Source organism: Balaenoptera acutorostrata, chromosome 3 (assembly GCF_949987535.1).
Source record: "Balaenoptera acutorostrata chromosome 3, mBalAcu1.1, whole genome shotgun sequence".
Taxonomy (NCBI): Eukaryota; Metazoa; Chordata; class Mammalia; order Artiodactyla; family Balaenopteridae; genus Balaenoptera; species Balaenoptera acutorostrata.
The window spans coordinates 79,831,792-79,845,609 of NC_080066.1; the positions used below are offsets into that span (position 1 = coordinate 79,831,792).

At 34.6% G+C, this 13,818-nt stretch overlaps 1 protein-coding gene across 7 annotated transcripts in view; it reads right to left on the reverse strand.

The window, feature by feature from the left end:
- Window positions 1-13,818, reverse strand: part of TCF12 (transcription factor 12) — a 375,328-nt gene that overhangs the window by 207,884 nt on the left and 153,626 nt on the right. For 6 of the 7 annotated variants that reach the window (XM_057542292.1, XM_057542293.1, XM_007194942.2 and 3 more), the window contains one exon: window positions 13,102-13,175. In XM_057542292.1, the coding sequence (XP_057398275.1) occupies window positions 13,102-13,175 (74 nt within the window). Of the gene's footprint in view, window positions 1-5,079; window positions 5,142-13,101; window positions 13,176-13,818 lie in introns of those variants that run through there. The other variant, XM_057542296.1, reaches the window with a different exon arrangement.

The window sequence follows — 13,818 nt, forward strand, 5'->3', positions numbered from 1 at the left end:
AGGGATTTTAACTACAGATCCTACAAATGCTGTGCCAGGCAGACTCTAAGATGGCCCTCAATGATCTATGTCTTCTGGTATTCATACCCCTATATAAGCCATTCCTCTTCAGTGTGACCTGGCCTAGCGACTTGCTTCCAATCAACAGAATATTGCAAAAGTGATGGGATGCCATTTCCATAATTAGGCTTCATAATACTGTGCCTTCTATCTTCCTAGCAGACCCTTCTTCCCTTGATGGCTATGATGAAGTAAGCTGCCATGACGGAAAGGCCCAGCTGGCAAGATACTGAGGGCAGCTTCCAGCCAACAGGGGACTTTGATCCTTAGTTCAACGAACCAAAAGGAACTGAATCTTGCCAAAAAACACATGATCTTGGAAGCAGATCCTTCCCCAATCAGTCTTTCAGATGGGACCCTAGTTCTGGCCAATACTTTGCTTACAGTCTTATAAAAGACCCTGAAACAAAGGACCAAGCTAAGCTATACCTAATTCCTCACCCACAGAAACTGTGAGTCCATAATGTGTACTATTTTAAGCCACTAAAATTGCAGTAATTTGTTATTATAGCAAGAGATAACTAATATAAATATTTAAAAGGTAATAGAGAATTATTATGAACAACTTTATGCCAATAAATTCAACTTAGATGAAATGGACAAATGGACATATTTCTTAAAATACACAAACTAACAAAGCTCACTCAAGAAAAAAAACTGAATAGTTCTTATCTACTAATAAAGTTAAAATTAAAAGCCATCTCCCAAAGAAAAATCTAGGCCCACATATCTTCACTGGTAAATTCTACCAAATATTTAAGGAGGAAATAATACCAACATTACATAAATTCTGCCAAAAAATTAAAATGGAAGTAATAATTCTCAACTCATTCTTTGAGGCCAGTATTATCATGATATCAAATTCTGACTGACAGTACAAGGGAAAAAAATCATACAGATCAGTATTACTCAAATATAAAAATTCTTAACAACATTTTAGCAAATTGAATTCAACAATATATAAAAGAACAACACATAGTAATCCAGTGCTATTTATCTCAGGAACGCAAGGTTGGTTTAAAATTAAAAATAGTAATCAATATAATCCCACAGCAACACACTACAAAAGAAAATCCATATGACCACCTCAATGGATGCAAAAAATTATTTTAGTAAAATCCAACACCATTTTTGATAAATACTCTCAACAAATTAGGGATAAAAGGAAATTTCCTCAATCTAATAAATCACATGAATGAAACATATAACTAATGTCATGCTTAATGGTGGAAGACTGGTTGTTTTTCCAACATCAAGAACAGGGCAAAGCTATCCACTCTTATCACTTCTATTCAACACTGTACAAGAAATCATAACCAATTCAATAAAGGGGAAAAATCCAGATTGGAAAAGAAAAAGTTAAATTCTCATTATCCAAGAGAAAATCCTCCAGCATGTACAAAAAAACTACTACAGCTAGTGAGTTTAGCAAGGTGCAGGATACAAGGTCAATATACCAAAACCTATTATAGTTTTTATATAAGGCATGAACAACCAGAAATTGAAATTTATAACAGCATCAAAAATTATTTAGTGATAAACTAAAGATGTGTAATATGTGTTCACTGAAAACTATAAAACATTACTAACAGAAATTAAAGAAGACTTAAGAGAAAGTTATACCATAGTCACTGATCAGAAGATTCCACATTGCTAAAATATCAGTTCCCCTAAAACTGATGAGAGTCTATGCAATCCCAACCAAAATCCCAGAAGATTTTCTAGAAACGGATACGTTGGTTGAAAATGTTTCAGTGTATATGCAATGTACCTAGAATAGGAAAAACAATTTTGAAACAGAATAAATAAGGTTGGATGACTTACACTACTTGATATCAAGATGTATTTTAAGGTACAGTGATCAAGATAATATGGTATCGATGTAAAGGTTTAAAAAAAATCAATGGAACAGAAAAGAGAGTTCAGAAATTGATCCTCACATACACAGTTAATTGATTTTCAACAGAGATAACAGGGGAATTCAATGGGGAAAAGGACAATCTTCTCAACAAACAGTGCCAACAAAACTGGATACTCTTATGCAAAAAAAAAATCAATTTTGACCCTGACTTTATACTTAACCAAAAATGAACTCGCAATGGATCACAGATCTAAATTAATAGTTAAGTGTATAAGTTGTCTAATTTACTATTTCTTGAGACTGTTACTATCAGTCAAACAATTCATAGGTAACACAGAAGGATTCCACGGTAGGAAAAGAAATGTGAGAAGAAGTATATTCTATTCCTTTCTTAAAGATTTATAATTTACAATAATATTAAAAACTGAGACACCTAATACCAACAAGGAAATCTATCTAATTTTCTTTATCTCAATAATACATAAATATATTGGACCACAGAGCTCTGTATTTACATATTGTTTATTAATAACCTATTGAGCCCAGTTCTAGAAACCCTGATAGTGCCCAAAATTTTTTGTTTTACATGTTAGGAATTAAGTCCAGAATAAGTAACTCATCAGTCCTCTGTTCTTTGTATTACAAAACATCAATTTTCACTTGATATGCTCTGGAGGTTTTATAACCAAGTATTGCTTATATTTTTGTGCTTCTACTCTCCCTGGGCCTTCATTACTACAACTTCTATCATTCTGTGGTATAACAATCTGTTTTTCTCATGAGAAGGAGCACTCCTTTTGCCCAGGAAATGTGGACTGATCATTTTCATTTTGCCCAACTAATGCCAGTGACTAGAAAATAGTGAAATCTCAATAAATGCTTCATAAGTTAAAAAAAAGTGGGAGAAAAAAGGATTTTCATGTGAACAGCCCACAAACTAAAATATGGACACCCAAGAGAAGACTGTAAAATTCTAAACTGGGAAGGAAGATACTGAGGAAAAGTGATCTAAGAGAGCAAGGTAGGGTTAGTGGAAAATGAAGAAAATATTTACAGAGCAAGAACTCAGAAAAGTCTAAGCTTAATAAGATTTCATGGTATCACCAATGCAGAGAAGACATTTGGTTCAGTACAGCTGATACTTCATTGTTTAATCACTAAATAATTTCCTATACTATACACCAGGAACATGATCTGCTCCATGCAAAAAGCAGCAGATTGATTATGATATAAAACCACATGAAAATAATTACTTCATTTGACAGCACAAAGGATTAAGTATCTGTTCAATATGTTGAAGGAAAACAGTCCAAGCTTCTTATTCTCAGAATAAAAATGTTAGAATATATAACAAAAGTACATCACAAAAGGAACTGACATTAATTGACCATGCTAAGCCTTTGACATACATAAGCTCACTGAGGTCTCATCACTACCTTGTGAGGTAGATATCTTTCAAACAGATTTGAGGAATTAACTGAAGCCTCCTCTTTTAGAATCTACATTCTGTCATAAGAATGTAGGTTAATAAGAATCTACGTTCATAAGAACCTGGATTGCCCACTTTTATTTTTCCCAATAATCTCCAAATCCCAAGATCTGTTCATCTGCAATGAACTTTTCCAATAATTTCAATTTTATAAACATAATTAACTTTTCCTGACTTATAGGACCTCTTGGTGGGCATTTAAAAACTGCAACAGGTCCCTCATCTTGTTCAGGACATACTCCAGATATTCAAAACAGCTGTCTTTCTAAGGAGCATCCAAGACTTGTAAAATTCTTAACATGGTTTTATATCAAAATGGAGTAACTTTTCATGAGACTGACTGTAAAAAGAGGAACACTTATAGACTTTTTAATAAATTACACATATGTGCTGAATACTTTATTCCTCTACTTAATTCTCACACACTTCTTATGAGATAAATCTCTTTGCAGATGAGAAATCTGAGGCTCAGAGATTAAGTTATTTTATCCTTTCCAAGGTCAAATACAGTGGTGATACCAGGAAGCAAACTTATCTGATTCATTCCATGGCTTATATCTTTATGTATAAAATGTGAATAATATTTTTATAATAAATAATGATAGTAACATCATCTTACAACTTCTAGAGTATGTGTCAAAGTCCTGGACAAGTAGTAATAACAACTATTTTGGGGTCTCTCTTAAACTTCAGCAAGTGTGATATGGTCCAAAGGGACAGTAATTTAAAATCATACTGCCCGGTTACTACTCTTGTGTGCTTAATATCTGGTAAGTTATCTACCTTCTCTGAGCCTCAATTTCTTCACCTCTAAAATGGATGGGATTTTTTAAATGGCTTCTTGATGAGCTGGTATGAAGCTTAAAAAAAGGTAACATGTGAAAGATTTTAAACTATATTGTGACAAATGGTAGTTGTAAATATTGTTACTAATTAAAACAGGCTAAGCAGCCCTAAAAATGTCTTCTGCCAGAATCTACCCTCCATTATTTTCTCATGAATAAAAAACATTTAAATTTATAGAAAACAATTTTTTTAAAAGCTGTCAGAAAATAAATCCTCAACAATTACAAAAAAGGACATAAGAGAGATTCAAAGATTATTATGTTTTGACTTCCACTTGTTAACTTTAAAGATCCAACACTGAGAAGATTAAAAAAAAGAATTGTAAAGATCAATCCTGATAAAGATGCTATTTCACAGGCATACAAAGTTAAATGAAACTCACAATGAGGTGAGAAACTGACATACAGGCTCTTTCCAAAAGATCTGTTAGAGCATCTCAACAGGCATTGTCCCTGTTGAATGGTTAAACTGAAAAAATAGGTTTGACTGGCTTAAAAATGGGAAAGTGGACAATCTGATAGCTATGTGATTTCTTTCATTTTAAATATCTGCTAGCAAGAGATTTAAAGGAACTTACATCATCTTAACCCAATTTTTTTCTTATCCAAAAACATTATGATTACAATTTATAGGCAGGTGCTGTTTGAACAGGACCAAGAGTAACAAACAACGTTTTCTCTCATGGGTTTATTTGAACCTAACTTTAAAATACACCCTTTTCTTACCCACAGTTTTCTTCACATTCAGAACATTCAGAAGGAGCAGTTACATAACAAAACAGAGATTAATGGGAACATAGATGCAATATATAGAAAACACTTACTTTAATTCTCTGTCCCTCCTGTCTTGCTTTGCTATTTAACTGCTTCATCTCGTGTTTTGTACCTGAGATCAAGAGGCATAAAATACTATTTCAAAATTTGTGTGTCCTTTCTAATTATTGCATTTGATCCCCTAGTAGCTATAAAACCTATACCATTATCCCCCTCAAAAATAAAAACAATGCAAACAGTAAACAATCTAGAGAAAATATGTGCTCTAAGGGAGAGAACTTTATTACCCATTAACGCTGACAAATGGGGGACAATGAGTAAAAACTATTTTATTTACTTTTTATTCACACAACTAGATTTTCCCATTTGTAAGGGAAGCTATTTATCAAAATCAAACAATCTGGTAGTTGTATAACACAACCACAGCTAACTTGTCAAAGGCTAAATAAAACACATGGAGTTTAATTCAGGAGTCATCATTCTCTGGGGGTAGTGAGTCTACATGATTTCATATCTTCCTCATTCACCAAGTGTGCCAGTTTCTTTTTCCTTTGTGACATCTCTCCTCTTTCCATTATTTTGTGATCTTGATCCTATCATCCCAATCTAAGTCTTTTTTCATCCCAAGTGGGCCTGTGTAGTAACATCATATCAGATTATCCAATTTCTTGTCTTTGGATCCATCCTTCATACCACAGTATATTGATCTTTATAAAACCCTTTGTGCCATTCCCTGTGTCAAAGTTTATTTTTAATTGGTTCTCTATTTCTCAAAGGATAGACTTTATTTCTTCTACAGAAAGGTTATCTGCCGTATCACACTATTCACCTACAAAGCAAGGTGATTTACTATTTTCTAAATTTTGTGATTTTGGTGCCTCTGTAACTTGTGGTCCCATCATTCTACATTTCCAGAAAGAGTTGTCTTCCTTTCAACCTTATTCACACAAATACTGTCTGTCCTACAATATTCTACTCAAACTCTTCCTATTCTATTAAGTCTTTCCTGACCACTCAAAGTAATTTCTCCCTCTCCTGTAATCTCATGGTAATCAGTGAAATTACTTTGGTAATTATTTGTTGCCTAATTAGAGCTTCTCACTGCTGCCTTAAAAGAGTTAAAGTTTTATAGTTTATTTAAAATAAAGATGACTTGGTAAGTATGACTTGTATTTCCAACCATATTTCCTGAACTCTAAGATACACATTTATTCACTTTTGACAATTCAGAAACTGAGTGCATCTACAAATCTCAGCAGGGTAAAACTGGGGAACCACAGTAAGAGCAAGTTCCTTAAAAGCAGGCAGACAACACTGTCATCCTTATTTACAAGGGTAGCTCTCATGCCACTGTGTTCGGCTGGGAGAAGAAAACAACACGTTCTCTCTGCTCCTAGGTACTCCCAAGGCCTCTACTGTCAAATGTAAATGAACTACACACCAGGTTCTCTCAAAACTCCACCCAGTATAACCCTTCCTGGGGTCAGAATGACCTCTGTTTGTTTTGCATAGATAGCATGTGAAGGGAATTAAGCCCCTATTATGCCATCTCCAACTTGCTACCCATCAAACTTCAGAGTGGTTATTAGCCAAACTCTTCCATATATATGAAGGAACAGATATTGAATACTTGCTAAGAATGGAGAGAGCACTAAGCAAAATTAAAGATCCCTTTAGCCACATCTAGCAGAAATGGTCCAAAGTTGTTAGAGAAGTAACATTAAATGAATACAGATAACCTTACGGACTCATTTTAGTGTCCACAGAATCTGAAAGCTCTATGTTTACTCTAGTTGAATTTTTATTTGTTTTTGTTTCCTTTAACCCAAGTACCTAAACTATGGCTTTGTGTATGACTCTCAGAAGTCTAGAACAAATTCTGAATCCTTGTACCCTAATATTTTCATTTTTCTACCTGATCTGGTCTGTCAGGCTGCCATCCACGTGTATTCCTGACAGCTGATCTGAGAAATGACCACTGCTGGTGCTTTTTAAATAAACTGAACCCTCATATCCCTTCACTGCAACAGGTAGCACAAGTCACAGTATATTTACAATGAAAGACTTCAAAACATATCAACTATTTATCCCTTAACAGAAAGTTCCTGAGATTATTTTGTGCTGAGTCATACACAGCAGCTAAGCTAAGTATTTTAAAGCCAACTCATCACCACATAACTGGTTTTCCCCTTTTCCACTAATAGGCCTAAGTCCGGAACTTCAGTAAGGTAGTTATTATTAGTATCCACCACCTCCGGCCCCCACAACCAATGCAAAAGGGAAAAGAAAAAAAATGTTTGAGGCAAAGAGAAGCAACGTGCCTAGAGTCATACAGCTAAGAAACAGGAGTGCCAGAAACCGCACAGGCATCTTGATTTCAACATTCAAGCTCTTAAATTCTACACTATTCTGCCTCACGAAACACTATACTTGCCAGGCAAATTTTTTTTAAAAATCAAATAATGGGGCTTCCCTGGTGGCGCAGTGGTTGAGAATCTGCCTGCCAATGCAGGGGACACGGGTTCGAGCCCTGGTCTGGGAAGATCCCACATGCCGCGGAGCGACTGGGCCCATGAGCCACAATTACTGAGCCTGCGCGTCTGGAGCCTGTGCTCCGCAACAAGAGAGGCCGCGATAGTGAGAGGCCTGCGCGCCGCGATGAAGAATGGCCCCCACTTGCCGCAACTGGAGAAAGCCCTCACACAGAAACGAAGACCCAACACAGCCATAAATAAATAAATAAATAAAATATTAAAAAAAAAAATCAAATAATGTCCAATGCCCTCTTTATCAATTGCAGATCCTCTTCTTTTTTCATCTTTGTCCTCTCTCTCCTCCCATTCCTTCAGTATATGGAAGAAAATTTAAGACAATTCTTTGAGTTGGGAAATTCTAAGGTAAGGGGGTTAAAAATACTAGCACAGAATTCAGAATATGTGAGTTCTAGGCCACAGTCTGTCATTAACTAGGCAAACTTTCTGGCCAAATCTCATGTGTATTTTGTATCAACAGCACACATCTCAACCTAGCCAAATCTCATACTCTCTTAAGTTTCCTCCTCTACAAACTAAAAGGACTGGATATAAATAAAACACCTTCTAGTTTTGAAAATTCTTCTAGCTTTCAAAATTTGAATATTGCAAAATGGGGAGGGAAGGAAGAACAACACGAGTGAGATTGTTTCATTCTGCAAACCATATTATAAAAAGAAGGGAAAACCATGGTAGAAATTTAGCAATTAGAAAAAATAAGCACTCAAACTCTACTCAATTGAATGTTGTTTCTTTTCCAAAAATAACTACCACAATGGGTTATATGTAACCTGAAAATACTTATGATTAAACTGCCAACTCCTGGGCATTGATGGTACCTATAAATATAATTTCTATTAGTGGTTACCTACCAGTGAACTCATACCTTTTAAATTAAGGAATGCAAAACTCTGTATTGTAGGAAAGAGTATCAACAGAAAGACTTCTCTTTCCTATGAGCCCTCTCATAACCCCTTGCCCAGGGTATAAACTCCAAAGGTACTTCAGCACTGTGAGCTTGGCCTAGGTTGGGTAGCAGAGCTTAAAAGGGCAGGAAAACCAAGATGACATGGCCCCTTGGAATTTCCGTAAACTAAAATGATCAGACAACACTTTTGAAACAGAATTTGTACATGAGGAAATATAAGCATGAAAATACATAATAAAATATTAGATATTTGGAGAAAATAATAATGGTGGCAATAATAGTAACAGCAGCTTTCATTTATTGTTATCAATAAATGAAATGAAATACTTCATAGCTATTACACTCCATCTTTACCAAAATCCTACAAAGTATCTGTAAGATTATCATAATTATAGAGATTAGAAACCTGAGGCACAAAGAGGTTATGTAATTTGTCCAAGGTCACAGAGCACAACTCTTCAGAGGCTGTGATCTTAAATAAAATGCTTCACTAAGCAGTGTCATCAATCAGGGCAATAATTTGTAAGCACAGAAGAAAGCCCTATAACCATTAATTAATACCACCACCATCTACTTCAAGCTTCACCACCTTGTACCAATTTTGGTTCTTTCCCCTCCTCGATCTCCAAACACAATTAATCTAGTATATCTAATGATTATTCCTCAATTTGATTATATTCAGCAAACACATACAGAGCATTCATTATATATAAAGCATTATACAGACAAAAACTTTTATATCAAAGTTTGTCAGAAGACTTCTGCATTCCCAAGAAAGATATTGAAGGGGAAAGGAAATCAATTTTATTTATGTCCTTTACAAATCTAAAAGAAGTAAAAGTATAGTATTAATAAACATGACTGAATCAGAAAACAATTCTTACTCATTACACTTAGAATGCAGCACATTTGCAAATGTATTCATTCATTTAAATTTGTGTGTTACAAATAAATCTAGTTGGTAAATTCTGACATATATAAGATTAAAGCCAACACTTATAGAATACTCACTATGTACCAGACACTGATCTAAGCACTGCCCACTGTACATGTATCTCATTTAATTCTCACAACAACCTTGTAAAGTAATTATTATTATCCCCATTTCAGAGATGAGTAAACTGAGGTACAGTAAATTTAAGTAACTGGACAAGAATCACACATGCAGTAAGTGGCAGAGCTGGGATTCATCCCAGGTAGTCTGGTTCCAGAGTATGTGCTCTTAATCATTGCCTTCTAAAGAAAAGGGGGTGGGGGGAATCTGAAACTAGAATAAATCATTAACACTGTAGAAAATAAGAAAAATCATGATATTCTCTGGCCTGTATGCCTGGTTACAAATGTCAAATATAGAAAACATTCATTTGTAGGAAAGAATAAAAAATAAGGGAGGGAGGGGACAAAGTCATTAATTAATTATACCTCTGCCCATGTCTAAATTATCTGAGATTAATCGCTCCTTTCAGTCTCTGGTGCTTTAAATTCAATCACCACTTTCACAAATTTCTGAAAATAGAAGCGCTATTCAATCATGATGATGCTTTTATCTGTTCACGTGTGTGTTTTTGTTCTGCACAGGTGGGGAGTAGGTCAACGGTGCCGTGGGTAGTTCTGATAACCGGAAACTCAACCAACCACCTGTACGCTATGAGGCTACTTTTCTGGTGGATTTGGGAAAAACAGGGAAGACGCACTAGAAAGAGCTCTGCTGTAGTGACTTTTCTTACTTCTGAAAGAATGGGCATAGGGTAAAACACTGAAAAGAAGTTTGTGGGCTCTTAGCCACACAATTCCAGTGGAACTCACTTATGCATCAAGGTTACTAGAGCAGAATGGTATCTTCATCAAAATTAAAGTCAGGACCTATTAGGCAAAAAGTATAAAGAGAAAAAATTCTCCTTGAAAAGTTGTTAAATAAATATTGATCTCAACCTTCATGATTCTGTATAGCCAATCTTGTACACTAAAATGTATAGTAATACAGTATTAATAGAGTTCATATGCTAAATACTACTTTACAGTACTGCAAAAAATTATTCTTTCTCCCTTATAGTTCTGAGTGGAGGGAGAAGAGCAGCAACTCAGACAGCTGAATCCATCTAAATTAAAAGCATATGCTTTATAACTCCACTACACTACTCATTTTGCAGTTTTTAGATACCTTTTTATCATGACCTACCACAAAAAGTAAAATTAAAAATTTTTCTATCATTAATGTATAATCAAATTATTTATTAAATGAGATTTTCTGTGATGGAAATGTGTTATTTATACAATATAGTAAAGTCTAAATAAATGTCATTCACATAATTTCTACAAAGGCATCTGCAATTTCATTAAAGCTTAAACTGACTTGTTAATTTTACTAACAATGTGTCAAAACTAGTTTTTAGCCAATATCGTTATTTATTTCTAAATTTAAAAAACTCACCCCATTAAAAAACTCACCCCATTATAATACTCAGGAGAATGAAGTACTTTGTTCAACTGAGATTCTTATTAACAAAATTATATCCATCTATACTTATGATTATGAAAAACGTAGTCAAGATGGTGAAAGATATTTAATAATAAAACTCAAAAAGTTGACAATCTTCCTATAAGGAGTGCTGAGGACAGCTTCAAAGATAACCATAAATGTCTCTCCCTGATGAGAAGAGTTCAGGGGAGAAATAAATGGTTTGAAATTGTAAATAAAATATAACATCTTGACTAACACTAACACTAATCATGACTAGGATAAAGGAAGACAGTTATTGGAAGAGTAGATTTCACTGGGAACAAAAAGAAAGGAGGGCAGTAAATCACTGTTCTATCAGATCACTCAGTAGACAGGCAGGGAAAAAAATGTGTGTGAATAGTGTGTGTGCGTGTGCGCGCGCACGTGCATGTGTATGGCTGTATGGGATATCTTGAGATTAATCTGGATTTTTATAATAGAAAACTACTATAAAATCAATTTAACTTTTCACTGTACATAACATACACTGAAAAAAACAAATTAAGAATAAAAAACTGCATTTCACATTTGACCTATAGATCAAATAGCAAAAAGAAAAGAAAGATTTGCTTTGAAGTCCATCTCTAAAGGTTAACTTAATTTCAGGAACATGAAATATATAAATGTTTGGATATATTATTATGGTCTCTTCTCCTAAAATCCTACTTAGTACTCAAGTAGAAAAACACTGAAAGTTTGAAAGGGAAGTAAGGTACAAAGGCACCACTTAATGTATATTAAGAAATAACATGTTATCACACAGTAACTCAAGGCTCTGAAAGAAAATAATCCAGTATCAACTAGAATTGTCCTCTAATACATAAAATCTCTACCTCAAAATCGAAACAGGAAACTTATCTTTCCTATTCACAATATTATTCAAAAAATAAAAAAATTTTAAAGGTGGAAGGAAATTTGGATATCAACCAGTTTACCCACAAGATAAAATATCACGTCCAAGATTAAGTAGCAAGTTCAAAGTAGTGTCAATAGTAGATCCTGTGATACCCAGGACAGTGCTGTTTACACTACAACTCAGCTTTCACAGCACTGATTTGAGAGAAGGGAACACTAAAACCCATGTTTAACAGTCTCTCTCTTCAGTTTCCTGGATTCCACAGGACTATCCCAGTTCTTCTCCCAAGTATTTAAAATAAATTAAACATATTTACAGCCAAATATAATAGCAAAACCACATATTTTAGTAAGTATGTTCACTCAGCATTTTTCAATGCACAACAGTGTAACCCATATGGAGACTATGAATTCCAATCACATTATTCAGGTTTTCTTCCACTTAAACCAATTTGCTTCTAGAGTTAAGTGCCCATAAATTTTATGCTTGTCTATTTTCTCTTGGTTAATTCTGAGAGAAATAAATAGTTCATTATTCATTCAAAGTATGACCTTTTGGAAAAGGTAGCTCTTAACCTCATCAATTTACTGTGGAATCTGGGAGCACAGCATTTAATTTTATTGTCAATTCTTTGGTCTAATTTTCAGTCTCTCAGTCTCATTTTTTAAAGTTTTGGGGAATTTTTTGGTCTTTTAATTTCTGGAAAAGGCTCTAAACTTTTAACCTTTCACTGTGTAGCATGTTAGCTTGGTCCTATTTTCTCTTAACTGCCAACCAAGAAATGTCATCTGTTGTATCTGTTTTGATATGCTTCCAAGAGACAGGGCTATAGAATCCCTGATACAAATTGCTGACGACTACTGTAGCAAGAACGTGAAAGGGGAGACTAGAAGCTGGTCCTTTGAGAGCTCTCAAGGCAAATAAACAATACAAGAAGAAAAATGACTATGTTTAGAGATTACTTAGTGAGGCATTCCAAGCTCTTCCAACTTTAGTAAAGGGTATTACAAGTAGTTGAGGTGTAGAAATAACATCAAGAATATTTCTTTCATTGTAGGACATAAAATGAACTCCCATAGTATGACAGTTAAGGGAAAGAATTAAAGCTACTATGAAGGTACTGGGTATTCTAATATATTCCCATAAAATACATTAATCTTCACTTCTCTTAGGAAACAGAACTCACATATGAAAGAACTTACTTATTCTGCCAAATTATCTTTACAATTTTAATCAAGGGTTGATGAGCAAACTTACTCTAGATGAGTCATAAGAGGGGCTTGGTTGACCACTTGTTCCCCAAGATGTCGTACCTCCTCGTTCATCCATACCTAAGGAGAGAAGAAAGTAAACAGTATAAATCCAAGAGGACACAATGATGGGTTTTGTTTGGTATAGCAGATAATACAGTTCAGTGAGTGGTATCTGCATTTGATTGGAACTGGCTGTGTATCAATCCTTGCCTCAGAAAACTACAGAAATAAGTTACTTGGGAGTATCTTTATCACTGCTCTATACAATGCCCTACATACATTGCCAATGTAGGTCTTTGGAGACTTTCGAACAGAGCATAATCTAGGTCTCTCCACCTCTGTCTCCACCAACTGCTACTTCTAAGAGTAGATGAATGCCCCACCCCCAACTTTCTGAAGTTTAGTACTGCCTCCATGAATATATGAAGTGAATAAGGGTTAGAAAATGAAGCAAGTCAAACAAGTGCTCAAGTTAATAAAACTGGTTTCTATCAAAGCACTGAGTAGCTATTCTTAACTGAAGACATCAAACTAAAACTATATCAAGCCATATCAAATCAACATTAATTATATCAAAACTAATCAAAATGATGTGACAACTCATCCTAATAAAATCTCCTCTAAAATCTGATTCTAAACGAGTAGATCTACTCTTAGGAAAATTGCAAAGGAAGACTCAATGTGACAAGGATAAATTACCATTAACAACAAAACAATTCAC